General features: G+C 53.7%; 11 protein-coding genes across 11 annotated transcripts; 6 read left to right on the top strand and 5 right to left on the bottom strand.

The window, feature by feature from the left end:
• The first annotated feature begins 61 nt into the window (after positions 1-61).
• Positions 62-1274, top strand: PHACADRAFT_257157 (uncharacterized protein). Its single transcript, XM_007396329.1, has 7 exons — positions 62-245; positions 296-415; positions 473-485; positions 545-628; positions 681-811; positions 863-966; positions 1021-1274. Exons 1-7 carry the CDS (start codon positions 183-185, stop codon positions 1118-1120), a joined length of 615 nt encoding a protein of 204 aa, XP_007396391.1. The 5' UTR covers positions 62-182; the 3' UTR covers positions 1121-1274.
• A 242-nt stretch (positions 1275-1516) lies between these two features.
• On the top strand, positions 1517-4687 carry PHACADRAFT_257156 (uncharacterized protein). Its single transcript, XM_007396328.1, has 5 exons — positions 1517-1636; positions 1691-1759; positions 1842-2642; positions 2691-3203; positions 3256-4687. Exons 1-5 carry the CDS (start codon positions 1585-1587, stop codon positions 4551-4553), a joined length of 2733 nt encoding a protein of 910 aa, XP_007396390.1. The 5' UTR covers positions 1517-1584; the 3' UTR covers positions 4554-4687.
• A 79-nt stretch (positions 4688-4766) lies between these two features.
• Positions 4767-6066, bottom strand: PHACADRAFT_257155 (uncharacterized protein). The gene is made up of 4 exons (XM_007396327.1): positions 5770-6066; positions 5271-5716; positions 5050-5095; positions 4767-4894 (listed from the first exon to the last, which is right to left on the bottom strand). The coding sequence occupies exons 1-2, from the start codon at positions 5958-5960 to the stop codon at positions 5272-5274; spliced, it is 636 nt and encodes a 211-aa protein (XP_007396389.1). The 5' UTR covers positions 5961-6066; the 3' UTR covers positions 4767-4894; positions 5050-5095; position 5271.
• A 163-nt stretch (positions 6067-6229) lies between these two features.
• On the bottom strand, positions 6230-7679 carry PHACADRAFT_209585 (uncharacterized protein). Its single transcript, XM_007396326.1, has 7 exons — positions 7371-7679; positions 6916-7308; positions 6789-6851; positions 6706-6735; positions 6612-6652; positions 6390-6557; positions 6230-6334 (listed from the first exon to the last, which is right to left on the bottom strand). Exons 1-6 carry the CDS (start codon positions 7464-7466, stop codon positions 6452-6454), a joined length of 729 nt encoding a protein of 242 aa, XP_007396388.1. The 5' UTR covers positions 7467-7679; the 3' UTR covers positions 6230-6334; positions 6390-6451.
• Positions 7680-7923: 244 nt separating this feature from the next.
• On the top strand, positions 7924-9023 carry PHACADRAFT_257154 (uncharacterized protein). The gene is made up of 5 exons (XM_007396325.1): positions 7924-8105; positions 8161-8274; positions 8339-8525; positions 8575-8726; positions 8782-9023. Exons 1-5 carry the CDS (start codon positions 8066-8068, stop codon positions 8892-8894), a joined length of 606 nt encoding a protein of 201 aa, XP_007396387.1. The 5' UTR covers positions 7924-8065; the 3' UTR covers positions 8895-9023.
• A 635-nt stretch (positions 9024-9658) lies between these two features.
• PHACADRAFT_122257 (glycosyltransferase family 4 protein) lies at positions 9659-13728 on the bottom strand. The gene is made up of 6 exons (XM_007396324.1): positions 13261-13728; positions 13093-13209; positions 12716-13045; positions 12489-12657; positions 12304-12440; positions 9659-12256 (listed from the first exon to the last, which is right to left on the bottom strand). The coding sequence occupies exons 1-6, from the start codon at positions 13322-13324 to the stop codon at positions 11637-11639; spliced, it is 1437 nt and encodes a 478-aa protein (XP_007396386.1). The 5' UTR covers positions 13325-13728; the 3' UTR covers positions 9659-11636.
• Positions 13729-13745: 17 nt separating this feature from the next.
• On the bottom strand, positions 13746-14648 carry PHACADRAFT_257149 (polysaccharide lyase family 14 protein). The gene has a single exon (XM_007396323.1). It carries the CDS (start codon positions 14586-14588, stop codon positions 13755-13757), a length of 834 nt encoding a protein of 277 aa, XP_007396385.1. The 5' UTR covers positions 14589-14648; the 3' UTR covers positions 13746-13754.
• Positions 14649-15791: 1143 nt separating this feature from the next.
• Positions 15792-17457, bottom strand: PHACADRAFT_257147 (carbohydrate esterase family 4 protein). Its single transcript, XM_007396322.1, has 12 exons — positions 17338-17457; positions 17243-17288; positions 17039-17184; positions 16959-16983; positions 16740-16905; positions 16665-16686; positions 16482-16610; positions 16404-16430; positions 16263-16352; positions 16164-16214; positions 16087-16111; positions 15792-16032 (listed from the first exon to the last, which is right to left on the bottom strand). The coding sequence occupies exons 1-12, from the start codon at positions 17391-17393 to the stop codon at positions 15895-15897; spliced, it is 921 nt and encodes a 306-aa protein (XP_007396384.1). The 5' UTR covers positions 17394-17457; the 3' UTR covers positions 15792-15894.
• Positions 17458-18821: 1364 nt separating this feature from the next.
• PHACADRAFT_257146 (uncharacterized protein) lies at positions 18822-21098 on the top strand. Its single transcript, XM_007396321.1, has 11 exons — positions 18822-19013; positions 19070-19154; positions 19205-19298; positions 19352-19483; positions 19539-19708; positions 19758-19868; positions 19925-19978; positions 20034-20281; positions 20350-20555; positions 20609-20811; positions 20862-21098. The coding sequence occupies exons 1-11, from the start codon at positions 18843-18845 to the stop codon at positions 20996-20998; spliced, it is 1611 nt and encodes a 536-aa protein (XP_007396383.1). The 5' UTR covers positions 18822-18842; the 3' UTR covers positions 20999-21098.
• Positions 21099-21850: 752 nt separating this feature from the next.
• Positions 21851-23820, top strand: PHACADRAFT_257143 (uncharacterized protein). Its single transcript, XM_007396320.1, has 17 exons — positions 21851-21949; positions 22002-22097; positions 22153-22275; positions 22343-22352; positions 22404-22421; positions 22484-22535; positions 22596-22633; positions 22686-22710; positions 22767-22778; positions 22836-22845; positions 22895-22943; positions 22998-23095; positions 23153-23212; positions 23264-23297; positions 23351-23411; positions 23472-23496; positions 23557-23820. Exons 1-17 carry the CDS (start codon positions 21861-21863, stop codon positions 23666-23668), a joined length of 912 nt encoding a protein of 303 aa, XP_007396382.1. The 5' UTR covers positions 21851-21860; the 3' UTR covers positions 23669-23820.
• A 907-nt stretch (positions 23821-24727) lies between these two features.
• Positions 24728-26583, top strand: PHACADRAFT_257142 (uncharacterized protein). Its single transcript, XM_007396319.1, has 17 exons — positions 24728-24760; positions 24813-24908; positions 24964-25083; positions 25151-25160; positions 25212-25229; positions 25292-25343; positions 25402-25439; positions 25497-25521; positions 25576-25587; positions 25645-25654; positions 25705-25753; positions 25808-25905; positions 25963-26022; positions 26074-26107; positions 26161-26221; positions 26284-26308; positions 26368-26583. The coding sequence occupies exons 2-17, from the start codon at positions 24847-24849 to the stop codon at positions 26477-26479; spliced, it is 786 nt and encodes a 261-aa protein (XP_007396381.1). The 5' UTR covers positions 24728-24760; positions 24813-24846; the 3' UTR covers positions 26480-26583.
• Positions 26584-26968: the final 385 nt, after the last annotated feature.

Genomic DNA, 26968 nt, shown 5'->3' with positions numbered 1-26968 from the left:
GCATTTTACCCCTTCAGCCGCACCGTACTGCACAGGAAGGCGATACGCATCAATCAGTCGCCCTTGCTTGCCGTCTACCGCGCTTGCCGTCAACACGCGTATAAGATAGATTCTCGGCACGAAGAGCCCAGCCTCGCCTTAACTTTCCCCACCATCTTACTTGAAGATCTGAAACCTGCACGATGCCCGACGGCTACGACTACTTGTTCAAGTTGCTGCTCATTGGAGACTCTGGAGTGGGCAAGGTGTGTAGCATGCTCATAGATATATGTCTGCTTGACTTAATGTCGTGTAGTCTTGCTTGCTTTTGCGGTTCGCGGAAGACGCGTTTACAGACAGTTATCTCAGCACTATCGGTGTGGACTTCAAAATTCGGACGATAGACCTCGAAGGCAAGACCGTCAAGCTCCAGATCGTGGGTTCAGCCATATCCCTAAGTTTATGAATCACATTAACACATTGTTCACTTCAGTGGGACACAGCAGGTTCGTCTATTTGGCAGAACGTTCAACAGACCTTGCTCAAGCCTCACATTATTCTCCAGGCCAAGAACGCTTTCGCACGATTGCTGCCGCTTATTACCGGGGTGCGCACGGTATCATCGTTGTGTACGACGTGACAGACAAAGGTACACATCAACTATGTGTTTCTTTTGAGACAAGCTGACGCTTTGACTGTAGAGTCGTATGAGAACGTGAAAGGATGGCTCACAGAGATTGACCGATATGCAAGTGAGGGCGTACTCAAGCTCATCTTGGGCAACAAGTCCGATCTTGCAGAGCGGCGAGTCGTCGAACACGATACCGCTAAAGTTCGTCAAGTCAGCGTTTCTCATCACCATCTCAGCTGACTGCGAATGCAGGAGTTTGCAGATCAACTAGGGATTCCTCTCCTGGAGACCTCGGCGAAGACCTCAGCTGGTGTTGAGGACGCATTCATTGCGATGGCGAAGCAAGTAAAAGAGATGTACGCTTATCTTTGCTCCTAACACCGTGCCTTATCCTCATGTTATCTGTCAAGTGTCGACGCCAATCCGGAACCATCAAGCAATTCTAAAGGGGGCAATGTCTCTGTCGGTCGCTCTATCGAAGCCGAGAAGTCCGAAGGCTGCGCCTGCTGATGATACATGAGATCCACCGCTTTGTGGGCTGGCAGATTCAGCTGCAACTCGCTCTATTGCTTCGCACACGGGTTCGGAATGTTGGACATTACTCTGATTTATTTGTACCCATGTTTGTATGACTATTTACATTGCTTCGTGAATTCCATGACCGCTTAAGTTGCGTTCCTTCTCTGTCAACGGCCACAACCTTGCGCCCCGAAGCCGGGGTGGCGTTGTTCTCGACAACGTTGGCAGGTAACTTTGATCCGCCTATTACTGTTTCAGGAACAATAAGGCGGCGTGGATATGCGGAGGACAATAGTAAGCGCCCATATGTACAACGCTTCCACCGCCAGGCGAAGGACAAAAGGGAACCATGGCAATTATGGGGCGACTCATAACCGCTGTCACCTTCAGTACAGGGCTGTTGGCTTTCTGCTTCTCCCTTTCACGTTTCTTGCTTCGCTCCTAAGGAGCTCGCCATGTTTTTGAGCCTCCTCGCCGTCATTCCCTTCGTTCTCGGCGCGTCTGTTGGTGAGCAATGGCTGCGGTTGAACTTCAAACAGCGTGTGGCTGATATGGGAATAGCTGCTCAATCCACTCCTGCTGTTGTTTGCATTGCTGGTCAATGCCTTCAGGGGTACACGAACATCACGAGTGAGTCGTCCCTCTGTCGCCTGTTGCCCACGACACCGCGTCTATACCAAATGTGAGGCGGCTGCTGATGTATTATTTGTAGCTGGAGCGACGCTGTCTGCTCAAGGACTGCCAGCAAGTATACGACTCCTGCCAGGACAGTACACATCCAACACAAGTCCGCAACTACTCCATGTCGCTCTCACCTCATCCTCGCCCTCGCTTTCGCTGTCGCCTGGCTTCGCAAACGGAAACTCGACTTCGCTTTCCCTGCCACTCAACCTTGCTCTACAGCCGGGCATAGCAACGTATCCGCAAGCGAACTACTCAGGTCCAGCTACCTTCACTGCGCTTCCAACTAACAATGCTTCACGAGATTCCACGTCGACAGCCGCTAGCTCCGTCATGTTGTCATCTAATGTCTGGGTCGCCGTCGCCTCTGGATCAGGCTCGACGGACCGTCTCATCCTTTGGGACTCTATCCCCGATTTGTCGCAACTACCACCCGGCAATTCGTTGAGCAGCATATCTCTGCTCGACATTCAATCCTCTGCTTGCTCTCCGCCGTGTTCGGGAGCCGGGATATGCTCGGCATCGGGCACTTGCACCTGCCCCCCGGGCTTCACGGGCTCTTCCTGCGAGTCTTGTGCCTCCGGGTTTTTCGGTCCTCACTGTCAAGCGTGCCCAGCAGGTTGCACGTCGTGCGAAGACGGCATCTCTGGGAGCGGTCTCTGCCTGACGCCTACCGTCAACAACCCACCATCCTCGTGCAATTGTGTGAATGGTGTCTGTGGGTCGAACGGCCAGTGTGCGTGTAACGCTGGGTGGACTACTGCCTCGAATGGCACGGCTTGCGCGCAGTGCGCTGACGGTTTCTTCCTCGACTCTAACGGGAATTGCCAAGGTATGCAGCCCCTTTCTAGGCTAAGCTCTTGCTGATGATGTGATGCAGCGTGCCAGCTCGGTTGCACGCAATGCGCTGACAGCACAGGTGACTGCATCTCCTGCAAGTCTGGTTTCACCCAAAGTACCAATGACCGCACCGCGTGTATCGCACAGCAATCGACTACTTCGTCTGGAACCGTTTGTCCAGATGGCAGCTTCAGCAATGGCACCGCCTGCACACCCTGTTCGTCTCTTTGTAGCACCTGCAATGGCCCCACCTCGAACGACTGCATCATCTGCGGTGCAGGTCAATACTCGCTGAACAGCAGCTGTGTCTCCGCGAACGGGAACGGCGTATGCGAAGGCTCGAGCTTGATTGCAGACAACAACAAGCACGAGTGTGACGCCTGTCCGGCGAAGTGCACGTCCTGCCAAATCCCGAACTTCAATGTCGCGTCAACTGTGAATCAGTTACAGTGCACAGGGTGCTTGCCTGGGCTTGTGCTTTCGCAGGGACAATGTGTTGAGAGCTGCCCCTCCGGAACGTTCCTTAGTCCTCAGGACAACCTGACCTGTACCAGTACGTTCATCGGCTATTTGGACCACCTGCTTGATGCTGACACGTGTTCCAGCTTGCGATTCCTCTTGCACTACATGCGCCAGCTCATCCACGTTCTGCTTGACCTGTGCTAATAATCAGCTGGCGTCGGGTGGCAAATGCGTCTCGTCCTGCCCTTCCAACACATTCAGCTCTTCCGGCTCTTGCGTTCCCTGCCATCCCGACTGTGCCTCCTGTTCCGGATCTGCGTTCAACCAATGCTCGAGCTGCTCCTCCGAACTGCCCGTTCTGACGAATGGGCGCTGTCTCCCGACGTGCAGCCAGGGCCAGTTCTTTGACACGACTTCGTCCTCCTGCCAATCGTGCGACTCCAGCTGCTCAAGCTGTTCGGGTGCGGGTCCCAGCAACTGTCTCGCATGCTCGAGCTCGAGTCAGGTTCTGCAAAGCGGCTCATGTGTCCCTATTACGTGTCAGGGCTCCAACTCTGTCGTCCCTGGGATGGGCATTTGCCTCTCGGACTTGGTCGAAGTCCCTACACCATCGGGTACCAACTCCGCTGTACCACTGCCAACCATCAGCGGCATTGACACGCCTGTGTCTTCTACGCCACCATCCACAGGGACGACTCGTCCTCTTGCTTGGTGGGAGATTCTCCTCATGGCGCTCGGCTGCGCCTTCATCTTCCTCGTCATCCTCATACTCTGGCGGCGACATGCGCGTAAGAAGCGCGCCAAGGCGACAGCCATGTTTGCGAACGTGAAGCGGCTCGACCAGCCCAACAGCTGGCGGTGGCGACTCATTCGCTTTGGCGAACGGCTCTTTGGGCACAAGCGCAACAGGGCGGTGCCCGTGCCGCCATCCGAGCCCGAGCACGTCCGGATGGAGAAGCTGCGAGAGGTGGAGGAGGCGCGCCGGGGTCGCGACATGGACAAGGTTCTCGACGCGTACGACTATTCGCGGGCGGGCTCGAGCCGTGGGCCGTCCCCGCTGCCATCGCTGCGTGACTACGAACTTCGCGATCGCACCGAGAAGCGAGCGAAGCAGCGGCTCTCCGAGGCCAGCCTCTCGAACGACTCACTCTATTCACGCGCCACGGGCCACCCGCGCACGGGTCCCGAGCCGCGCCAGCCCGTGCGCACGAACCTTCGTGACCTGCTGCCGTCGCGCTTCTCAGCCACGACGATAAGTCAGTCGTCGCCGGAGCCCAGTCCGCCGCCTGCCCCAGCCTTCGCGGAAGAGTCTCGGCCACCGACGCTTGCTCAGGAGTACGCGCATTCGGTGACGCTGAACCTGCCTACAGAGTCGAGAGGCGAGTACTGGTTGCAGCCTGCAAACACAGGCAGCACGAACCCTTTCCGGAAAGAAGTCTAGGATCTTGTACCACTCGGCTACTCACGGACCCACGGATACTGTTATTCTTCACGCCCCTGGCACCCACTTTCGTTTCTTCTGTATATCACACACGCGCACGCAGCCGTACACTGTTCACGGCATCTGCATTTACTAATACAATTATTTTGGGTGAAGTCAGACAGGTGCGAAAGAAATCTTAGCCAGCCTAACTTGGTCGCACGGTTGTATTCCGCAAGTTCCAGTCTATATCATACATAGCATAGTGGTACAGGTAGGGTATGAGTGTGCATAGAGTCCTTCCGATGGCGATCGAGTCCGAAGAATAGTATTAATCCTAGGTCCGGGGAGTGGGAAACATTCTAGAGGAAAACGGGTATCAGCACACGTCGAACGTCGCGCCGAAAGAGTAGACATCAGAAGGAACAATTGGCAATATTTGGGATATCTCCAAGTGGGAGTCAGAACAGGTCTGAATCGTTCTCATCTTACGTATAAAGTAAGAGCTGCTACTCACCATGTGGCGATGACAGTTGGAGACGAGCGATGAGAAGACAAACAGTCTGGTAAAGACAGTGTCAGCATGTATATCACGAGTATGCAGGTGAAGTCAGAGAATAAAAAGGCAATACAAGTTATCCGCACACCCCGAAAGGTCGGTACAGGTCTGAAATGGTAATCATCACACGAGCGCAATACAGAATAGTAAGGCATTATAGACGTGAAAGAGAGACTTGCCTTATGCATGGGCCGGGAGTGGTGGCATAGCGGTAGGAGGTGGTAGCGCCGCAGGTGCCGGCTTGAACTGTCGGCGAGTTTGGCCATAAATCCACTCAGTTTCATCATCTTCAGGGGGCTGTTCAGCCGTTTGATCGCCAACGTCAGCGTCACAGTCCTCGACGAATATGGCGATCCCCTCGTCATTCTCGTGTTCTATCAGCATCTCAGCGCTGCTCTTATCCTCGCGCTCGACCTGTAGCTTCTTCAACGCAGCAATGATGTCATCTGCGAGGGGAGAACTGTTCGGGGCATCTTCCTGGATCTGCTCCCAGCCCACCGGGGGAGAGCCGGGTGGGGAGATAAGAAAGTTCTTCTCGAGTCGTGGGGGACGGAGAAGATCAGGATTATCGAGCTGGTCGAGGGGCGTGGGGTCAGCACGAAAGACGCGCAGCGTCACGCCAGGGCTGAAGGCCATGTAAGTCAGAGACAGAAGAAGAGAGGCGCGAAGAAGACTCACTGAAAGTCTGCGGCGTCGATGAAGAGACCATCAGAGCTCTCTTTAGCAAGTTCGACGGCCTCTTCATCATAGTAGATGACGAGTACCCTTCCGAAGGCCTTCAGCGGAGCCCACGTATGAATCTCGCCGAAGCCGTCGAAATACTGTCGCAAAGCGTATAGGACGGCGGGCTCAAAGAAAGCGCGCGGCATCTGGGTGACGACCAAAGTGTTCGTGCGTGAAGAATCATTCTGAGGCAAGGGCGGGGTGCTTGCTTCCAGAGACACTGATCCTCGCGAGGACAGAGAGGAGTTGCGTGAGTGGATGGTCATGTCGACGTGGTGGAAGAAGAGACAGGACTAGAGCATAAATTTAAAGCTTAACAAGCGCCCATTCACGTGGACATGACACGAATAGGCGCCCTAGCCTCTGGCGCAGCAACGGCAACGAGTTTCTTCCGCCGTTAACACAGGCTACTAGTACGGAGGGTAGCGTAGAATCAAAATACATTGCTAAATGACAATACAAGATGCATGGCTACAGATCTGTCGGGGAATCGGGTCCAATGACGCTTCATGCATTTACGCTTAAGGGCAGAGCATTTAGTAGTGCACTCATGCCGTTCAACAAACTAAACGTACCACGGATGGCTACAACATGGCGAGTATGCTGTGAAGGTGAAACAACGCAGCTCGTGATACATCTAAGACCGATCGCGGAGGCGATTCTCGACCGCTTCCTGCTTCCTCCTGAGGGCTTCGACCTTCTCCTCCTTCGATGCGTCGTATGAAATTGCAGTCTGATTGAATCTAAAGCAAAAGGTTCAGAGGTTGTTCTACGAGAACCGGTGAGACGATAACTACGGATTGTCCGGGGACTTCTGAAATTGTTTGAACAGGACCTCCTGTAAACAGCCGTCTCAGTAATAGTGTCGATAAAAACGATTAAGTCTCATACCTGGTATTGCGCGAGGCGCAGCCCTGGACGCTGAACATGCACATCATCAAGGCGGATTCCTGGAACAAGGAGTGTTTTCATACCTCCACCTTGAGATTCGGGAGCTCCTGCTCTTTGTATGCTTCGAAAGCCGCCTTGAACCGTCTCTGGATAATTGGGAGACTATCGATATCGCGCATACCTGGTGGGTGTACCAAACATAGAACGCACCTCTGGATGTTGCTCGATACCAGCAGCCCGCTGTCCGACACTCGCCTTGTCCATCTTGGCAGTGACAGTCTCCATCAGGTCCAAAGCATTGTCAATGCCGGTAGCTGAAAAGCTCTCTGGTTCTTCCTTCGGCACGTCTGCGACGCTAGGTCCGAGACCTCCACCAGCAGCGATTGCACCAGGACCTGCGGGCTTCGGTGCGGCTTTGGATGCAGCCTTCTTCGCGCCCGCTTTGGGCGAGGCCTTGGCTTTGGGCGCAGATGCTTCCTCTTCAGCCAGAATGCGAGCGTTCTCTGCTTTCCGCGCAAGCTCGGCCTTGCGCTTCTCCTCCTTATCCTCGACCTTCTTGTTTGACTTTGGGCCGTCCTGCCACTTCTCGGCCTCACGGTGCTCCTACAACAAAGAGCACGGTCATAAGCATATATCCATACTCACTGGCATTGTCTGCTGCGCACCTTCTCTGCAGCTGCAGCCTCCTGCTTCTTCGCCTCGTTCTCCGCCTTCTTCGCTCTCCCGGACTCCTTCTTCGCATTTCCGCCCTTTGGTGCCATTTCTACAACAATTTTATCAGATATTTATGCAGATGGAATGGTTTGTAACCCTATAGAGGAGATGATGGGCGAGGAGACGATACGGGTGAAGGATGTCGGTGAGCCTCACTCAAGCCTCGCACAATGCGTAGCACCCTAATCTAATCTAATCTTGACGCCTATATCTCATCGCTGCGATTTAATCTGATCTAGCTCCCTAAGTTAAGTTAAGTTAGGATGAACATGATCGCTACGTGACTAGGGCTGTGGCCGCCACCTATGCCCTGAATCATCCCTGCCACTGTCGAAAGCCTTGAGGATATTTCTTCTGCGTACAGGAAAGCACTGCGGGAAGGAGTATAGCTTTATCAGCTCGGAAATCTCCCAAGCGCTCCGTGATTCATGCGTGTGCAACGAGGCAAGCGATAAATGCGCGGACCCTCAGAACCTTTTTCTTGGTACTTACTTCGGCCTTGCCTCGCTGGTAGATTGTTGTAGCTGCTATATTTACCTGCGTATTCTTCAGATCATCAGTTCCGTTCCCCTTGCTGCTGCCACGACAGTTACGAGCAGTCCCGGGCTTACTATAAATTCGCGCTTTCACTCTGTTCGACGTAGCAATGGCGGATACTATCAGTAAGTGGTCGCCGGGTTCCTCCTGTGAGTTACTAGTTTCTGGGATTTTGGCATCTTTGCGCTAAAGGGAACGAACTAGACGGTCCCGTCTTGTCCCAGACGGACTTATACCTCTTGAACACTGACCTCGAGATCAATCCTGTCCTCACGAACAGTAATCCGGGCTTCCAGCTACTCTTCAATCTTAATACTGGTGCGTATGTGTCCGAATATTTGACGATATAACTCTCTAACAGACCGTACGTCTACGCCACAAGGACAAACCAGCGGTTTCAATGCGGATGCGCGCGACCGAGACCTCCCTTTTTCTGCGAAAGAAGAACCGGCAACTTTGCCCCGTGTATCCGAGATTATCATCATCACGGAGTATACCCCTTGGTGCACAGTCGTGAAGAACCCTAACGGAGTCGCGATGGGTGACATATGCTCGGCGATCTGGAAAGAGTAGGGCTCAAATTCAGGTTCCGAATCTCACCATCTGACAACGTTGTAGTTACACGGAGAATATGGTGACAGACAAGGAGTTCGAGTCTTTGGCCCCGCGAGTACAAGACCAAGTGCGGCGGCATGCGGCGGCAAGTGCGAATAACGGCATGTTTTCGTACTTCTCACCCGCCCAGCTTCCAACCCGCTTCAGGCGCGTCGGTAAGTGTCCTGCTTCTCACATCTGGTGCAACAGCTCATGCTACCCTTTCGTTAGACTGGCTGAGAGACAAGGTGTTCTTCGAGAAGCTCGCACGGAGAGACCCCTATGCCAAAGCTCGACTCGGTTTCTCGGCTCCAAATATCTTTGTTATGCTCCTCAACTCCTGAGACAGTGTATTTTATCATGATTACTGTACGCAACAATTGTTACTCAAACCATCGTGTACCTATGCTCTGTACTTTGTATTTCCTATGATACTGGCACCGGCGCCACCAGGCGCGCCCGGCCCGATGTTGTTCTGCGTGTCCAGCCGACGCCTGGTAACTGGCTTCGCGAGTGATGCTTTTGTGGTGCCTCTCGTTCTTTTATTCTTTGTGTCCATGAACCACACGAAAGGCCTGGTGGTCGCTGGGAAAGTTGCTATGGTACCCTATCCGGTGCGGATCAAGCACGGGCACCAAGAAGGTCGCTTGCCTCGAGGCAGACTCGGATCTGACAACTCGCTGATTGCGTTCTAGAGGTTTCCACGCCCCATGCTTTGACTTCAAATCATCCCCTGCTAGTTGAATAAGTCCTCGGCCTCGACGAACGAAGCCCTCTGCACAGTCCACAGTCCTGTATATACCTTGTAAGCTTGAGTCTCGTTCTGGGCGCACGATGGTCATGATGATATCCAGATCCCGAAGTTGAGGGCACGCAATTGACTCTGTTTGACTCGTGTCAAGGCTGTGATATTTTAGGTGAGAGGCTGTTCGTACTGCTATGTCTTATCCGTTCTTAAGTGCGGGCCTGCATGGCAGAACCAACTTCGCCAGGCCTCAGGACCCGCGAGTACGTGCCAGCAAGAACTCGAGTCAGATCTTACCGTAACGGCAGAAGCTCATCGTTTTTGGTATGTTGTTCGCTCATGCTATGCAGCACAGCAGTCCTCATGTCTTCGTGACAGACAATATCTTTGCCGAACAAGCTGCTGTTGGCCTAGACGCGCACTTAAAAGACTACTCGTCATGCACTTCACGCCTGTTATCCCAGAACCTCCAACTCCTGAAGGTCGGTCACCACCGGTTTCACCGCCTGTGGTGCCCACCTTTCCCCCCGAGTCTACTCCAAGGATGCCTGACTGGATGCGGTCTCAACAAGCTGCAGGCCCCAACTATGCCGCAGCCTATCCGACATCGACACCCTTCGCCGGAACCCAACAAATGCCCTTCCTCACTGTCCCAGGTGCAATGCCCGGTATGCCGCCAGGATCGTATTTCATGCCTACTGTCGCGCTTCCTCCCGGGATGCACCCTGGTATGGCTGCAGTCTCGCCCTCGATGCCCTCGATGAGGCCAGATGGGTTCTCAACGGACTGGACAGGGTATCCAGTATTCGCGAACGCATCGCCCCGCTCTGCTCCTGGATCTGCACCTGCCTCCGCGCACGGCACGCCCTGGGCCGCCCCAGGAGCGATGCCCGGCGCTACCCCGGCTATGCATCCCATGGCAGGGTTCTCAGCCCCCCCTCAGATGGGCTTCCCACCATTCGCTGCGTGGGGCGCGCAACCGCCCTATGCGACCCCTTTTGCACAACCGAGTGCATTTCCTGGCACAGCTTGGCCGGGAGCTACGCCATTCCATGCGCCTGGAGCTCCACCTGGATTCGGGCCACCTCCTGCAGCAGGAGGCGTCCCCGCAGCGGCTACAGGCTCATCGCAACCTGCCCACAGGCCGTCACGAGGTTCGGCGGATGGGCTTGACAAGTTTGATAAGTGGTCTGAGGATCCTTCCTGTATGCCCACTCCTTTTCGTGTATCGTGTCGTGGTTGACGAACTTCCGCAGATGGGCCCGTGCTGGACGCGTTCTTGGTAAAGATAGTCAAAGCCAACCTCGAACTGAACCCTTTGCTCGCTTCGCCGCCAGACAATCATGATGAGAGACCGTACTTGAAGTGGAACATGCTCTTCCCGACGGCTCAGTGCCAACGCTCCAGTGACCCCGGGCACCGCTCCTGGGCAGACGGCCGCCACCAGCCGGCGACTTGGCCGCGGGTCAAGTCTCTGCGCGTCTTTAGCCGCTGTGTTCCCTGGGAGCTGCAGGTGAAGGCCTCGGATGAAGAGCTCGGCGTGACCTGCGGCGACGTGATCGAGTGCATCCACGAATTCATGTACGGCCGCGTCACGCAGCAGCAGCTCGAGAATGCACCAGCGTCGCACCGACGGCTCGTTGGGCAGGCGTACTGGCACAACCGCTCAACCGCGCACGGCGTCCCCGGCGGACGCATGTTCAACACTCTCCTTCGCTGCGACTGGCTCGGACTTCAGACCATGTTCGGCGGCATCGTCGAACCGAGCGACGGCCTCGTGCAGGAACTCGCATGTGGGGCAGAGCTGCCGGCAGTGTTCGAGCTCAAGTGCCTGCAGCGATATCCTATGACCGAGGCGGAGATTCGTGAGCACCAGGCTCGGGAGGAATTGGCCCGCCAGGACGAAGAGCGGGCTGCGCGTAGGGCGCGGTCAAGGGGGACGTCCAGGACGACGTCGAGGGTGACTTCACGAGCGCCATCTCGTAACTCTCGGTCTGAGCAGAATACCACAACGTCAGACTCGGATGGGGACAGTTGAATAGCATATACTCGCTGTCTCAGGGTTCGCTATCGGATTATACCTGCTTTTGGATGATTCGGTGTCCCTTTCCCATCTTGATACGTGATTTATCTGCTATGTAGTTAGTACTTGTCTCATTGCTATCTTCCTCCATCCCTTTGCTTTAATCTGTTGTAGAAATCATGCTTCCCGCTGTATGCGACCCGTAGGTACTGTACCATTATCTCGCGATTTCTCAGACACAAGTTCACTGTACCATCCACCACTGTAATTAGGCATAGTCCGCATAAATCATTCCAGTTCCAATACGTATATATCCGTCTATCGACCTATGAACGCTCGCGCGACCCAAGCCCACAACAGAGCGAAGAACAGAGTCCAGATAGCGCTCGACCGCCGAACTGGCCCGAGGGCTGTCGCTGTCTGTAGAGCATCTTCAATACCGCACGCCATTGCGTCCATACTAAAGTTCTCGATGGCTCGACGCTTCGCCCGCTCAGCGAGTGCCTGGCGCTCCTCAACGGGCAGGTTGACGATTTCAGTGAGTGTGTCCGCCCAGACATCAGTGTCAGGCTCGCGCAGCCAGCCCGTGCGTTCGCCCTCCTTGTCAAGGACACTCTCGGTTGGGCCACCACTGTTGCAAGCCAGCACCGGTAAGCCGCAGTACATAGCCTCGACAGGGCCGATGCCGAAGTGCTCGTTGGCGGGGGTGTACAGAAGAGCCAGAGTCGATGCTGACCTCAGAAGAGCAGACCGTTGAGCAGTAGTGAAGTTGAGTAAGAACAAGACTGTGGGATCCTCCTGCGTGGTGTTGAATGGCGGGACATTCGTAGACGACGATTTGGGTGTGATGACGTTGTATGTCAATGAGTGCGCCTTAGCTCGGTCGATAAGCTTGACGAGTGTCATCATGTTGTCTTCCAAACGAGGATCGTATCCGCCTAGAGCCCGTGAGTCATGGTACACAAAGAAGCTTAGGCGGACGCACCCGCAATAACCAGGCGAAGGTTAGCTAGTTTAGATCCCGAGTTCAGCTTCTTCCGCAGTGCTGCAAAAGAGTCAATTGCGAGGGGTACGTTCTTCTTAGCTTCGAAACGGTTCAGCGACAAAAGGGTAGGCCGATCTCTATGCATATAGTAAGCTACAGCCATGGCTTAGGACACAGCAACTTACGACCGTACTTGAGCTACGTCTGCATCTGAGCCATCCGTAACCACGTTGTCGTAAGCAGCGAGGTTAATACCGGGGTATACAACGGCAGGAGTCGAGCCTATCGTGGGAAAGTGGGTCTCGAATACCCGTGCAGTAAACTTGGAATTTGCCAGGATCACGTCCGCATTGCCTAGGCGCAGTCCATTGTCCATCAGCTCGACGACACCTAGCAAGCAGAGTGTACTTACGAGTCGTGATCTCCTCTAGTTTGTCCACCGGGAAGCGGTACATTCTCTTCAGAAGCCCACCTCTCCGAGTTTGCCCTTCAACATAAGCTCCATCCGCGAGAAGCTTGTCGGGGAAGTGACAGTAGAAAACTACGCGCGTCCTGGCCAGGCCCCGTAGAAGCGGGACGCATGTCGAGAGTTGGTCGACGAAGTACACGTCGTACTTCGGAGCTCCAGGTCGCAGGAGATGGGCCACCAGATGGAGTTGTCGCGCAGTGGCAAAGAGTATGTGGAGCTTCCCCTTGTAGGAGCGAGGAATAGGCGGGGTTATGGCATGGACACTGAGTGTTCCTGAACGTCGGTCACGGACGTCCTGAGGTAAAGCGACGGCCACGTACCGTCACTGGTTTCCTCGAAGCAGTGCTTCGGATCGTGATGAGACGTGTATATATCTACTTTATGCCCTCGATTCTGGAGACCGAGAGCAGCATCGACAACCAGGCGTTCGGCACCGCCTGGATACCATGTCCGTGAGTAACGCGCCACGTAATGGCACTTTCGCGTACCTATGCCCAAGTCCGGATGCACGAAGGCAATCTTCAGCGGTTTGTTGCCTATAGGTGTAGACATCCTCGGCTAGTCGCTTTCTGTTCTTCAGCACGACGCGTTTTTTCACAGAGGGAGGGTGAGAGTACGTGGAAGGTGTGCTTTGGCGCCATCGTCTCGAACTCAGCTCACCCGCCCACCCTCGATATTTCTGATAGCAATAAATTACATAGGATCGAGCAAATTCTTAGCATGTTGCTCATGAGATGTCAAAAAATGCAAGAAGGCTAATTCGACCAAGAGTACACAACAGGGGAAGCGTAACTAGCAAGCATATGTAGACAATAGGTAGATGTTGAGAAGCTGTTGTAGATATCAAGCGTTGACGGTCATTGCGAAGTCCTTGAACCAGGTATACTGGTCTCGAGGCGTCTTGTATTCCTCCTCGTGTCCGCCAAAGAACGAGCTGAAACGGTACTTAGTTCCTCGAACGTAGAAGGCTGTATTATCGAGCTCACCTGAAAAACAAACCAGAGAACCCGATCGGTTGTGGGTCCTGGCTGAGTACCTGCACCGGGTTGCTCACGGACGTGGCCTCCACTACATATGTTGTAGTCGTACTGGTCGTCTGGAAATACACCGTCTGCGTTGATGTTGCCGGCGTCGTTGTCGCGGTTGAAGTATCTGTTTGGGTGCTGGCGATATCTGCAGGCGCGCTCCCTGGTGGTGCGGAAGCAGGAAGACCAACAAAAGCATAGGGTATGTACACAGCCTCTTGCCTTTTCAACGGAAGCGTTGAACCGAGGCCATTGAGCAATGGACTAAGCGGACCAAGAAGTCCTCCAAGTCCAGGATTTTGTGCTGGAGGTGGCGCTGGAGGTGCTTGAGAAGGTGGCGAGGGCTGTGGTGCGGCAGGCATTGGTGAGGGCTCAGGCGCAGGGGCCGGAGACGGGTCGGCCGTAGGTGGAACATCAGGCGTGTCGGGAGCATCCGACGGAGGGCTCATGTCGTCTCCGGACCCACCAGAGCTACCGTCGTCTCCGCCAGAGCTGTCTCCTTCCGAGCCGCCATCCGAATCGTCACCGTCAGGGTCATCATAGTCAGGATCGTCGGCTCCGTCGTCCCCTGAATCGTCATCAGGGTTTGGTGTCGCTGAAGCCACATCTCGGTAGAAGACGTCGTCGCGATTGATAACTTCGCGGCCGTCGACCTCCAGAACGAAGCCGCCGTCCTGCTGTCCAGGGGTGTTCAGCCACACGGTTTGCTTGACGTGTGTCCAACCTCCGGGTGTGAAGTTGAACGACCCTCGGCCAACGGACAGACCATACGTCTGGTCGCAAACAGACATTGGTGGGGTGGAGCATAGCGCCTCGGTCTGTCTGTCCTTCGGCGCGTACTGTGCACATCATGGCGGTCAATATCAAGCTGGAAAAACTGCACTGTTACTCACAAGATACAGTTCGCCCGCGCCCCCTTCCCGCCACATCAGCCGTGTACTGAAGCATGATAATGCATCGTCGCCCCCGGAGCACGTCTTGTGCCCCCCGTATATCCCAGGAAGCTTCCCCGCGAGCACCCAGTCGAAGTCGGCCGGGAAGAAAACGCTGTACTCGAGGCTGACGTTCTGGGCGTTGTGTATGTCGATTGGCGCCGCGTAGAAGTCCGCGCCACCCTGCGGCTGCGTCGTCGGGTTCACGGAGCCTGCGGGATAGAAGAGCTGCAAGACGGACGAGGAGTTATCCCAGGTGGGCGCCGTCGGCGGCGGCTCGTCGGCAGCGCCGGGAACCGTCGATGCCACGGCGAGGGGTGCCACGGTGGTTGCGCTCGCCTCTACGGGTATGCCCTGCACGACCTGCATATTGTTCTGTCCATATGCAAACTCGGAGACGTTGAAGCATGACAAGTCTGTAATCTGCGGCGGCACGGACCAGGCTGTTTGGTTAGCCGTAGACAAAGTCGACGTCGGCGCAGAGCTAGCCAAAGGAGCCGTAGTAATGACTTCAGTCGTCGCCACAGGCGGGTTTTCGATGGTGACAGTTATCGGCGGTGGAGTGATCGTGTTGGTTATAGTGACATAGTCGATGACAGTTGATGGCGGAAGAGATGGTGCAGGCGATGGCGCAGATGATGGCAGTGCCAGCGCCGGTGACGTTGGGGATGGTGCTGGCAAAGCAGCTTCGCTTGTCGACTCAGGTGATGGCGGTGAAGGGGCGGATTGTGCGGACGACGCAGACACAAGAAGGACGGTAGAGGTCTCCAGCACCTCTACATTCGACGTCACTACTGCGGTGACAACGACAAGTTCTGTGGTGGTATCCAGACCATCAGAGGACAGAACATCCAAGGGGAGCGAGAAACAGCGAGGCAAAAAGCGAGAAAAACATAACGAGAGTAGCAAGGCCCTCAAGGCCATGATCCGAAAGCGACGATATAGCAACGCAGAGCGAACTGCAGATCAAACAACTGTTAGCCTGACACTTTGTGCATACCATCCGACGTCAGCCCCGGCAGCCACGGGAGTCGTCAAGAACTTTGAGATCGGATCCAGGCTGACAATTGCAAGGTCCACAGAGCGGCACTACATCTCAGTCGAAACTGTAATATGACGTTCATTCAGCTATTGTACATGGTCTTGCTTCTCTTCTTGTCCGGAACTAAGAGCTGGGTTGGAATCCGGCCGGCATCCGCGCTCCCGCGGGCGGCGGGCACCTCGCTCTGAACTCGTTCGACATCTCGATCAGAGGCACCCACTGGACGTGCTCGTGGGTATTAACCCATTCGATGAAGCGTTCCTACAAAGACAGGATACGTTTAGTGTCAGTTAGACGGAGTAGCGCAGTACATACAAGCATGAGCAGGACGTGTGGTCTCCTGCAAAAGACTAGTCAGAAATATGCGGAAGTAATGCAGCCAATAACCGTACCCGCTAACGTCAGGATGGATCGTGAGTGGGAATATGAAGTTCTCTTCTTCGCTATTCGGACGTCAGCCTGACGAAGCGTATTCCCGGAAGACAGCGTACCGATAGAGGTATGTGAACATGTCTTTCCACAGATCCTCCACATCCCGCGTGTTTACCCATCCCTGGGAGTTGGGGCTGGCCTTGATGAACCTAAGCAGAGGGTAAACAATGCTGTAACCCCCTCCAGGGTACAACACTCACATTAGAGGTGGCATGTCGTCTAGATACCTGAGCGGCATTCTAAGCAATCACGGTTTCATCGCAGCGGGAATGGAATACCAGTTAGCAGGCACCTCCACAAGACCTGTCTCTTGACCACGTTTCAAGGGCTGCATCCAGGTGTGAGCACCAGCCGATCGGTCGACCTTATGCCAAAGGTCTCCGTCGCGAAGGTAATAGGCCTGAGAGCTGCAACGGAGGAAATTTTCAGTGGTATTCACAATTTACAGAAATTGCACGAACTCGCGCGCCATGTTTGAGTGATCTGGGCATACAGTCAGATGAGATGCACGAAATAAATCCTGTGTCAAAACTGACCATACTCGATGCCTTTCTCCAGAAGCATCGTCACGCCTTCGTTAGTGATGTCGAACCAGGGGGCGACGCTGCCCTTCGGAGGATTTCCGTGGTTGAACTTGGTCAGAAGGTCGAAAGTATGGTTCAGAACATCTGTCTGTTGCTGGGGGGTGAGCGATGTCGGATTCTGTGGAATTCATCAGCATGCGACACTTTTGGATTGGTACGCTGTATATGTACCTCATGAGAGTAGCCGTGAAGGCCGCTGGTGGGACGTTGTCAGCATCCGGCAGAAGAGCTGCTGCGACATGAATACCGACAGTTCATGACCCGCGTCACGGACTTTCGCCATCTGCTCGGGGAATGTCTCCAGACTGTGGCCAGGGATAAACCACGTCGCTTTAATGTTGTACTTGTCAAACAGCTTCAACAGACGCAGCGTTCCCACTTCTCCAGCATACATGCCCTGCACATAATTACTATCATGACGTGCATGTGTGGGAGAGATAGCCAAAAAGACCCACGCGCGAGATGTCCGAAGGACAGTCTTCGCCTCCGTAAGAGCCGAGCCTTTAGGGTGCCGTCAGTTTCGACAACGGAGGGTCTCGAGGACACTTACCAGCCTGCCACCGCATCGACGTCGACACCAAACCCAATCATAACTTTGCGTGGCATGTTGATTTGCTGCTGTTTCGACTGCTAGTTTGGCACCAGAGTGTGGCGAAGTGAGAGAGGTAAGACACAGACGTTGCCCTGCACTTTGAGCTTGTCATCGTCAGTCCGTATATATGCGAGACTAGGACTGCATATCAAGGGAGAAGCCCTCCATGAGGGTCAGCCCTGGGTGTGCGAATGAGACATTACAAAATTATGCCTTTCATTCTCATGAGGGTGGAAACATCGACCCTACGTCACGCTAATGTATAGCGGAAGAGTACAGAAGTGGCTAGTGCACCGCGAGCTCTGACGCAAATGAAAGTAGACAATTCTTTTCTACGCGACCACGCGCGCGCAGGGATGTCGTGCTGTGGGAGTGCCGTTCAGTGTTACTGAATAAAATCTAACACAGAAGCCGCTAATCGCGCTCCCTCTGTCTTCTCATGCGTTTCACAGTTTGCAGCTGATCATCGATTGCAGAGATGTCCAGTCGCCTGCTCAACCAATTTGATGATTTTTGGACGCTTACCGCAAGCAAGGTCGGTAAAGTACAATGCAAAATAATCATGAGCTCCGCTAACTCTGTATGCGCTCCCAAAATTAGTTCTCGGCAGAAGTTCTGGAGGTCAGTCTGCTCACTATTTGATCTCCCTGAGCTGCGTTCGTCATCCGCTGTCCGCCCTCGCTTTCACGTGGTATCAAGGCGAAGCGCAGGTCTGCTCTGCATGCAAGCAAAGTTAAGCGACGATGACATGGTTAAAGTTAGGGTTGTTCAGAGAGTTGGATGTCGGACGGACATTGTCGTCCGGGCAGAGATCGACAACAGCGGGCGCCAGCTGGTAGAACACTCGGCCGCCGGCGTCTCCCGCGCCACAAAATAGCGCCCAACGCTTGGCTGCGAACCCATGCTTGAGGTCGCGTCCTCGTCAGGACTATCATGCCGCTCGCTTGTGCAGCACAATTCCAGACATCGGAAGCCATACGTCGTGGCAAGTAATAATCCTGGGACTTCTCTACTATATGGTCGGGTCAGCTCATCAACGGGTTCAAGTTCACACCAGCAGCGACTCGGAGCGCTGCAGCTGTGACACCTCTTATACCTGGCGGGTGTCTTTAAGCGTCCTGGAATGCTTATGTATCGCGCACCGCAAGTAATGTGTCAATATCAACGCAAGGTACGACCTGTCCGTCCCTTATCTCTCACCTTTGTGCTGCGCTTCGGTGTGGTCATCTAAACGGTGCCATTCCGATCAGCTCGAGAAGCTCCCATCCGCACATGGCTTATCACAGACTACGACACGGTACCTCAAACATTACACCACTGCATTCTGCATTAGTAAATTTCCAGCCACGTCGCCCCCGCGGTTATCTTTTTCTCATGTACTTGCGGATTTTTCCCATTCAATACTATGGACATGGTGATTACGTCTCGGGAAGGGTCGCCCTCATCCTTACCTCTTGACGACCATGTCCGACTCCGAGAAGGGCAGCAAGCGCGCCGAAGTGACGACCACTGTCACCGCTTCTGGTCTCGCGGAGCGACGAAGTCCTAATGGCAGCCTGCTGAGTGTACGCCACGCTGACGATGCGCTTCTGGCGGAGCTTGGGTACAAGTCCGAATTCAAGCGAGAGTTCTCTGTGAGTCAATCACGGACTTCCTAAACTTGCATACACTGAAGAGTGCCTCATTTTAGATGCTCGAGACGATCGCCTTCGGCTTCTCCATCATGGGCGTCATCTCATCGGTCACTTCGACCTTCTCCTTCCCACTTGTTTCGGGTCCGTCAGGCTCAGCGGGCTGGCAAATAATGTGACTCACGTATCCGCAGGTGGTCATGTCGGTATGGTCTATGGATGGCTGATCCCCTGTCTGTTCGTTATGTCGGTGGCGGCCTGCATGGCAGAGCTCGCATCCTCCATGCCGTGAGCTATCTCATTCGCTCCACATCATTGGCGGCACGCTCATATTCTTCTAGCACGAGTGCTGGACTATACTACTTCTCGGCAAAGCTCGCACCTCCGAAATATTCCGCGCTTGCGAGCTGGATCACTGGATGGGCAAACATCACCGGCCAGGTGACACTCGTCTGCTCTATTGATTTCACATGGTGCGTGCTGTGTTAATGCGGACTCCATACATTTGTCTCTTATATATGCATGTAGTGCGCAGATGATCACGACTGCTGTGAACGTAGGCACGGACGGCAGAGTCGCACTTGGAAATGGTCCGACCTATGGGATCCTCCTTGCTCTCCTTTTCACCCATGGAATGCTCTGTTCCTCCGCAACCGGTGTGCTCGCGAGGTTGAACATATTCTATGTTATCATCACTGGTGCGTGTGGTACATGCTATGTGGCCTCGACGCTGAAATATGCTCTCAGTCGGGACGTCGATAGCGACAATCATTAGCTTGCTTGTCGTCTCTGGGGACCAAAGGGTGTCCACGAAAACTGCCTTCACTGACTTCGAAAATAATACGGGCTGGAGCAATAGTGCGTCCTGTCTCTAGATCATTCTGGAGTACAATACTGAAGGCTCTATTCGATAGATGGCTGGGCCTTCCTCATGGCTTTCACCGCGCCTATGTGGACCCTTACGGGATGTATGTCGTGCATCGCGACCTAGAGTGGTGCCTAGATTAACGTCCAGTTCAACAGACGACTCTGCTGCCCACATCTCTGAAGAGACAGCCGGCGCCGCTCGTGCTGCCCCCATCGCCATCCTTATCAGCGTCTTTGCAACAGCCTCGCTAGGCTGGCTTCTCTTTATCGCAGCATCGTTCGCAACCGCATCCGTGGACGCCATCCTTGACACCGACCTCCCGCTCCCAATGGGCCAGCTCTTTCTCAGCGTGCTGGGAAAGCGTGGCATGCTTGCCATATGGTCCTGTATCATTGTCGTGCAGGTGCGTCTGGCCGCCCGCCCTGCATATCGCGTATCGGAATCAGCACTGACAGCTCCATATCTGCGCAGTATGTGACCGGTGCTGCCCAGGCCGTTGATGCTTCCAGGGTCGTGTTCGCGTTCGCACGCGATAACGCGCTTCCCGGGTCTCGCTGGTGGAAGAAGATGAACAGGCACACGCAGACGCCGGTGAATGCGGTGTGGCTGGTCGTGGCGCTTGCTGGCCTCTGTGGCCTTCTGGGGTTCTCTGCGACTGCTCTGACATCGCTGGCGGGGTAGGCCTCCCTGGTCACACGACAGATGCGATGCTGACATCGCCTCTCCACAGCTCCGCCGTTATCGGGTTATATATATCTTACATCACTCCGATATTCTTGCGCCTTACCTCTGGGAGAAACAAGCTGGTTCCTGGGCCTTTCAGTCTCGGCAGATGGTACATGCCACTTGGTATAATCGCGGTTGCCTGGGTCTGCTTCATCACACTGCTCTTGTTATTCCCGCCAGTGGCGCATCCTACGGCGGGCACGATGAGTAGGCCGTCGCTTACTTTTGTTTATGCTATAAACTGACGCTTGCAGCAGACTACGCAGTGGTTATTGTCATGTCGGTGTTTATATTTGCCTCCGTGTCATGGATCGTGTCCGCAAGAAAATGGTTCATCGGACCGGTGACAACGGTCGAGGAGAGCTATCTGGAGAAAGAATCTGTAGGCCAATGACGAGACTTGGTGTGAGATGTCCATCGACGTCCGGTGTTTCTGCTCCTTCGTGTGTACCACTGGGACTTGTATCTACGATTCAAATACGATTCATTTTTTGCCACAATTCCGTCGATACGAGTCATAGTGAGCAAAAAATGTTCCGACACGGGGAATCGAACCTCGGGCTTTGCATTCTGTGCGCCGCGCGTGCACGCTTCTCCGCGCACTTTCACTGCCGTCTTCGTCTTGCTACGTACCTCAGCGATGCAGCCTGGATGTACAAAGTCCTCTTCTCATCCTCTCCTTTTGCACCGTCGCGGCCGTCGCGTTCGCTGCCATTAATGTCGCCATCGGCTGTCACTCATCTGGTCGACGCTACCTTCCTGTTGCCCCCCATGTTACCGCCCCTTTCGTGCTGCATCTACAAACAAGACTCGCGTTATCACTGTTGTTCTGTTACTTGCATGTCGCCGTACTGCGATGCATTTCATTTCGGAATTGCGGACCAAACATGCACTGTCCGACCACCTGTGGACTGGCACGAGCTGGCATAGCGTATACGCACTGTAGTTGGTGTTCGTGACAGTTTCGGCACGGGCATGTTTTCCAGAAAAGAGCTCGCGTGAGCGAAGTCTCAACTTTACTGGTCTTCGCATCTGGAAACTCCGGGCCATTCCTTTGACAGGAACTTGCACTGCCGCCTGGAGCCTGGAAGAGACAACAGGTGCGCCGAGGCCGGCACATGTATACTGCGGAACAATGTGGAAGTGCCTTTGATAGAGTTCATTATGGACCACTCTACGCTTCAGGATATCTGTGCCTATAAGTAGGCACGGCCTCAGAAACGCCGTAACGTCTAACCCTCCTTCTCGCCCTACTCATGTCTAACAGCACTGTCCCAGCGGACCCAGCCGTAGAGGTGCCCTTGTTCCAAGGCCGGCTGCCCTTGCTTGTGGAGCCAGCAGTCATGTAAGCAGGTTCGAAATGCAAGCTGGAAGGCTGCGGCTGACTCTCTGCGCAGCATCATGCTCCTTTGTCTAATGTGCTCCCCGACGAAGTCTCGCATCGACCAGGAAAAGTCAAAGCTTGGCTCTTTCTTTACACGATCATGGGCTCTGTGAGTATTATTTAGCTCCATTTGAAGCTTTATCTGAATCAAAACTTGCAACCAGAGTGGCCGCCGTGCAGCTCATCAACGTGTTTTACACCATCTTGATCTATGAGCGACATGATGGGGCATTTCTGACACTCGATACGCCTTCTTCGGTCTCCGATAAAACAGTGCCTGGTGTTCGGTGAGCTACGGCAATGCTACACCTATTCGAATCCTCATGATCGATGGTGAATGCGATCACTTCATAGGCCTGTTATGGTGAGTTGTGATGTGTATTATGTATGGTGCCTGTCTGATTAAGACTTGCAGTTCTCTGTACTCTTCGCAGTGAGTACTTTGGTTCCTCGTAGCATCGTCTTGACAGGACTCCGTTGACTGTGTCTACCAAGATGATTACGGTGTTCTACGCCCAAGTTGGAATGACCGTCATATACTCCCAAGGTAAGTCAACCGGACGGGCATAACTATATCAGATACTCTGACTGTCGTTTACTTGCGCAGCATCCAGAGGACGGAGCTTCAAAATACGGCTTGCCCTAGTGAGTAGCGTTGGTTTATGTGGTGCGCGACTGTTAGTTATCGCTTCTGTAGTTTGCACTAGCTGTCCTTGGATTTGGTATGTTCAAGTTGTCTGTCACTTCTTCCATGGGCTCTCATCTTGGTCATTCTAAGGGTGGACTGGAGGTACGTGGAATGTATCTGCATCTCCGTGCTGAGGGTATTCAATAATGGGCGCACAAGGTTCATGGATGTAAGTCATATCACCACAGCTCTGCTGAGCATTGGTTGACCAGTCGCAGCTCCTTCGGTCGTCTGTGGCCTGGGCGCACATTCGTGGAGGAACTCGAAGTAGGGAAGCTCCCTCGATCAAGCGTCTTCAGTCTCTGACCTGACGTTGCACAGTGGATGATGCTGGGGCAGATCTTCAGCATTTCTTTCGATGTCCTTATGTATGTGGCTCTCTGCCGTCTTCACCGAGAAGCTGATGCGGATAGGCAGCCGTGAGCACCATTTGCTGCATTTCCAAATTGACGATCCTGAGCATATCTTCACTTCAGCCAGCTGTCCAGATTAATCTCCATCGCATATGTCACGATCCAGATTTCTGTGGTATTGATGTGAGTCCGCGAGCTTACTGGCTAGAAGCTCGCTCTAAAGGCGCACAACAGGAGCCTGAGAGGTTTTGGCATGCTCTTCCGCATGGTGAGGCAAGCTACGTCATGGCGGTGACTACCAGGCTGATGTTGATATGTTAGCCCTGCAACGGATGGCTCGATTATACCTTCAAGATTGGTGGTGGATTAATCACCTGGAACAGTATGTTGCTCCTCTATTCCCTCTCCTACCACTCGCTTACTAGCTCCAACATTTACTCAGTTCATCTTTTATCATTTTTCCTTATGTAGGTTATCTTACTAGTACAATCACGTAGAAAAAGCGCATACTCACTTAAATCGCTCAGGTGGATTATGATCGAAGGCGATACGCAGGTCGCAGCTGGTGCAGGAAATCTCGCTTCGGAGAGCGACCCAATTGCGGCGGCCAAAGATACTGTGACGTTGATAGATGTCTAGGCTTCTGGTTCCTTCCTTGTGTCTGTGGCAAGTACTGAAATGATCTCGGTCACGGTGACAGGACCAAAGCACTACCACTTGTTGTAATCTAGACTTCCGACTCGGAAACATAACTTACTGCTGGTACACTACTAATTCATCTTTTACAATCATCTCTTGAGAGCCACACGTGCAGAGAGCCGCTTCGGCGTTGTGCGCCGTTGGCTACTTTACCTGCATCATACGGGCACGCAGTCACCAGTTAGATGTGGCTGGGTGCATATGATATGTCCTTACTCTATGGTGCCGCGACGCGCTCGTCTGCGTTGCGTTAATCACCATCTTGGCGTCTCCGGGTCCATGCCGTAATGCGTCTTATATAATGCGTTTGCCCACCTACTAGCAATACACCGGCTTTGTGTCTCGCCGACTCCAAGTCTACTTTCGCTGCCGCCTTCGTCTTGCTACGTACCTCAGCAATGCAGTCTGGGTGTCCAAATTCCCATCCTCTTCTCATTCTTTCTGCCTTTGCGCCGTCGCCGCCGTCGCGTTCGTTGCCGTCACTGTCGCCGCCGGCCATTGACCGTCTACCTTTCCTGTTTCTCGCGTGTTGCCGTCCCTTTCGTCCTGCATCTACGGACAGCGCGGGCGTTATCATTGCTGTTCTATTGCTTGTATGCCGCCCTGCAGTCGTGGGTTACAATGCGTTGTCCGACAGCTGGCACCTGCGGACCAGCACAAGTTGGATTACCTTATACGGACTATAGTCGGTGTTCGCGACGGACTCAGCACGGGCATGTTCTCGGAACAAGAGCGCGAGTCTCGAGCGCACTGGTCTTCGCATCGGACACTCCGGGCCATTCCACCGCTCGGAACCGGGAAGAGACAACAGGTGCGCTGAAGCCCTTTGATAGAGTTCGTTATGGACCACCCCACACAGTTCAACGCTTCAGGACATCTGCGCCTATGAGCAGGCACGGCCTCAGAAACGCCGTGACGTCTGACCCTCCTTCTCGCCCCACCCATGTCTAACAGCACTATCCCAACGGACCCAGCCGTAGAGGTGCCCTTATTCCAAGGCCGGCCGCCTTTGCTTGTTGTGCCAGCAGTCATGTCAGCAGGTTCGAAATGCAAGCTGGAAGGCTGCGGCTGACTCTCTGCACAGCATCCTGGCCCTTTGTCTGATATATGCCCCGAAGATGCCTCGCAATGGCCAGGAAAAGCCAAAGCTTGGCTCCTTCTTCGCACAATCGTGGGCTCTGTGGGTATTATCTAGCTCCACTTGAAGCTTTGTCTGAATCAAAACTTGCAACCAGAGTGGCCGTGCAGCTCATCAACGTGTTCTGCACCATCTGGATCTACAAGCGACATGATGGGCCACTTCTGACACTCGACACGCCTTCTTTGGTCTCCGACAAATCAGTGCCTGGTGTTCGGTGAGCCATAGCAATGTTACACTTATTTGAACCCTGATGACCGATGGCGAACGCTATCGCTTCGTAGGCCCGTTATAGTGAGCTGTGATGTGTTTTATGTATGGTGCCTATCTGATTAAGACTTGCAGTTATCTGTACTCTTCTCAGTGAGCACTTTGGTTCCTCGTAGCGTCGTCTTAACGGGACTCTGTTGACTGTGTCTACCAAGATGATTACGGTGTTCTACGCCCAAGTTGGAATGACCGTCATATACTCCCGAGGTGAGTCGGGCAGACGGCACAGGTGTATAAATGCGCTGACCGCCGTTTGCTTGCAAAGTATCCAAAGGACGAAGTCTCCGAATGCGGTCGGCCTTAGTGAGTAGTGTTGGCTTATATGTAGTGCGCAACTGGTAGTTGTTATTGTTTCTCCAGTTCGCATTGGCTGTCCTTGCAATCGGTACGTTCAAATCATGACACCTTTTCCATGAATTCTCACCTCGGCTGTTCTAAGGTTGGACTGAAGGTACGTGGAATGCGTCCGTATCTCTACATTGAGGGTATTCAACGATGGGTATGCAAGGCTCATGCGTGTAAGTCATCACCGCAGCTCTGCCGGGCGTTGGTTGATCACCGGTCGCAGCTCCTTCGGTCGTCTGTGGCCTGGACACACGTATGCGCAGGAACTCGAAGTAGGAGAACTCCTACGGTCAAGTGCCTCCAGTATCTGACCCGACCCTGCACAGTGGACGCTTTTGGGGCAGATCTTCAACACGGTCTTCGACAGCCTTATGTATGTGGCTCTCTGCCGTCTTCGCCGGGAAGCTGATGCAGATAGGCAACCGTGAGCACCATATCCTGCATTTTCAAATTGATGATCCTGAGCATACTTGCACTTCAGCCAGCTGTCCAGGTTGATCTCCATCGCATACATCACGATCCATTTTTCTATAATATTGACGTGAGTCAGCGAACTGACTGGTACGAAGCTCGCCCTAAAGGCACATGATAGGAATCTAAGAGCTTTCGGTATACTCTTCCGCACGGTGAGGCAAGCTACTTCATGGCGGTGTCTACCAGACTAATGTTGATGCGCCAGCCCCGTGATGGATGGCTTGACCACACCTTGAGGATTGGTGGTGGACTAGCCGCCTGGAATAGTATGTCGCTCCTACCTCTGTGCTCTTCTGGTACTCACTTACTAGCTCCGACACTTATTCAGTGCATTCAGTGCCATTTTTACTTATGTAAGCCAATTCAATAGCCTAATCACGCGGAAAAGCGCATACTTAGTTAAATCGCTCAGGCGGCGTACGATCGAAGACGACACGCGGGTCGCAGCTGGCGCAGGAAATCTCGCTTCGGAGAGTGACCCGATTGCGGCGGCCAACGACGCCATGATGTTAGTATATATTTAGGCTACTGGTTTCTTGCTTGTGTCCGTGGCCTGTACCGAAATAATCTCGTTAATAGGACCGAAGCACTACCACTTGTTGTAATCTAGGCTTCCGAAACATAACTTACTGCTGGTACACTACTAATTCATCTTTTACAATCATTGCTTGCGAATTACATGTGCAGGGAGCCGCCTCGGCATTGTGCGCCGTTGGCTACTTTACCTGCATCATGCGGGCATGCAGTCACCAGTTAGATGTGACTGGTGCGTGTGATGTGCCTGCACTCTTTAGTTTCATACGCAGACCCGGGGTCCATGCTGCGAGGCAAGTTCTTATGTCGCTATAGCAGTATAAGTGTAATGCTTTTCAGAAGGACACTTTAGGATGGCTACTATCTCTGGTTAAAAGGCGAGTTATAAAATATCTCATGAGCTTTGGCATCCCATGGAAGCTTCTCCAGTCTTCTCGACCTCTGAGACTCCTCTCCATCGCTCCGACCCCGAACCTCGA

The sequence above is a fragment of the Phanerochaete carnosa genome (genome assembly GCF_000300595.1).
Source record: "Phanerochaete carnosa HHB-10118-sp unplaced genomic scaffold PHACAscaffold_5, whole genome shotgun sequence".
Lineage (NCBI taxonomy): Eukaryota > Fungi > Basidiomycota > Agaricomycetes > Polyporales > Phanerochaetaceae > Phanerochaete > Phanerochaete carnosa.
The sequence above is the reverse complement of the archived record's forward strand: the minus strand, read 5'-3'. Positions and strand labels throughout refer to the sequence as shown.

Coding starts and splice junctions, on each gene's coding strand:
- PHACADRAFT_257157 (XM_007396329.1), top strand. CDS start 183: ATGCCCGACGGCTACGACTACTTGTTCAAGTTGCTGCTCATTGGAGAC. Junction 629..680: donor GTACGACGTGACAGACAAAG/GTACACATCAAC, acceptor CTTTGACTGTAG/AGTCGTATGAGAACGTGAAA. Junction 967..1,020: donor GCGAAGCAAGTAAAAGAGAT/GTACGCTTATCT, acceptor TTATCTGTCAAG/TGTCGACGCCAATCCGGAAC.
- PHACADRAFT_257156 (XM_007396328.1), top strand. CDS start 1,585: ATGTTTTTGAGCCTCCTCGCCGTCATTCCCTTCGTTCTCGGCGCGTCT. Junction 1,637..1,690: donor CGTTCTCGGCGCGTCTGTTG/GTGAGCAATGGC, acceptor ATATGGGAATAG/CTGCTCAATCCACTCCTGCT. Junction 2,643..2,690: donor CTCTAACGGGAATTGCCAAG/GTATGCAGCCCC, acceptor GATGTGATGCAG/CGTGCCAGCTCGGTTGCACG.
- PHACADRAFT_257155 (XM_007396327.1), bottom strand. CDS start 5,960: ATGCCGCGCGCTTTCTTTGAGCCCGCCGTCCTATACGCTTTGCGACAG. Junction 5,717..5,769: donor ATCGACGCCGCAGACTTTCA/GTGAGTCTTCTT, acceptor CATGGCCTTCAG/CCCTGGCGTGACGCTGCGCG.
- PHACADRAFT_209585 (XM_007396326.1), bottom strand. CDS start 7,466: ATGGCACCAAAGGGCGGAAATGCGAAGAAGGAGTCCGGGAGAGCGAAG. Junction 6,852..6,915: donor GTATCGAGCAACATCCAGAG/GTGCGTTCTATG, acceptor CCAATTATCCAG/AGACGGTTCAAGGCGGCTTT. Junction 6,558..6,611: donor CAGAAGTCCCCGGACAATCC/GTAGTTATCGTC, acceptor CTTTTGCTTTAG/ATTCAATCAGACTGCAATTT.
- PHACADRAFT_257154 (XM_007396325.1), top strand. CDS start 8,066: ATGGCGGATACTATCAGTAAGTGGTCGCCGGGTTCCTCCT. Junction 8,275..8,338: donor ACTCTTCAATCTTAATACTG/GTGCGTATGTGT, acceptor CTACGCCACAAG/GACAAACCAGCGGTTTCAAT. Junction 8,727..8,781: donor AACCCGCTTCAGGCGCGTCG/GTAAGTGTCCTG, acceptor CCCTTTCGTTAG/ACTGGCTGAGAGACAAGGTG.
- PHACADRAFT_122257 (XM_007396324.1), bottom strand. CDS start 13,324: ATGTCTACACCTATAGGCAACAAACCGCTGAAGATTGCCTTCGTGCAT. Junction 13,046..13,092: donor CTTCGAGGAAACCAGTGACG/GTACGTGGCCGT, acceptor ACCGACGTTCAG/GAACACTCAGTGTCCATGCC. Junction 12,257..12,303: donor CCTTCGCCTGGTTATTGCGG/GTGCGTCCGCCT, acceptor CACGGGCTCTAG/GCGGATACGATCCTCGTTTG.
- PHACADRAFT_257149 (XM_007396323.1), bottom strand. CDS start 14,588: ATGTCTGTTTGCGACCAGACGTATGGTCTGTCCGTTGGCCGAGGGTCG.
- PHACADRAFT_257147 (XM_007396322.1), bottom strand. CDS start 17,393: ATGCCACGCAAAGTTATGATTGGGTTTGGTGTCGACGTCGATGCGGTG. Junction 16,687..16,739: donor GGAGAAAGGCATCGAGTATG/GTCAGTTTTGAC, acceptor CTGTATGCCCAG/ATCACTCAAACATGGCGCGC. Junction 16,611..16,664: donor CACTCAAACATGGCGCGCGA/GTTCGTGCAATT, acceptor CCTCCGTTGCAG/CTCTCAGGCCTATTACCTTC.
- PHACADRAFT_257146 (XM_007396321.1), top strand. CDS start 18,843: ATGTCCGACTCCGAGAAGGGCAGCAAGCGCGCCGAAGTGACGACCACT. Junction 19,155..19,204: donor CTCCTTCCCACTTGTTTCGG/GTCCGTCAGGCT, acceptor ACGTATCCGCAG/GTGGTCATGTCGGTATGGTC. Junction 19,299..19,351: donor GAGCTCGCATCCTCCATGCC/GTGAGCTATCTC, acceptor ATATTCTTCTAG/CACGAGTGCTGGACTATACT.
- PHACADRAFT_257143 (XM_007396320.1), top strand. CDS start 21,861: ATGTCTAACAGCACTGTCCCAGCGGACCCAGCCGTAGAGGTGCCCTTG. Junction 22,634..22,685: donor TCAAAATACGGCTTGCCCTA/GTGAGTAGCGTT, acceptor TCGCTTCTGTAG/TTTGCACTAGCTGTCCTTGG. Junction 23,412..23,471: donor TGGATTAATCACCTGGAACA/GTATGTTGCTCC, acceptor ACATTTACTCAG/TTCATCTTTTATCATTTTTC.
- PHACADRAFT_257142 (XM_007396319.1), top strand. CDS start 24,847: ATGCCTCGCAATGGCCAGGAAAAGCCAAAGCTTGGCTCCTTCTTCGCA. Junction 25,440..25,496: donor TCCGAATGCGGTCGGCCTTA/GTGAGTAGTGTT, acceptor TTGTTTCTCCAG/TTCGCATTGGCTGTCCTTGC. Junction 26,309..26,367: donor TCAGTGCCATTTTTACTTAT/GTAAGCCAATTC, acceptor TAAATCGCTCAG/GCGGCGTACGATCGAAGACG.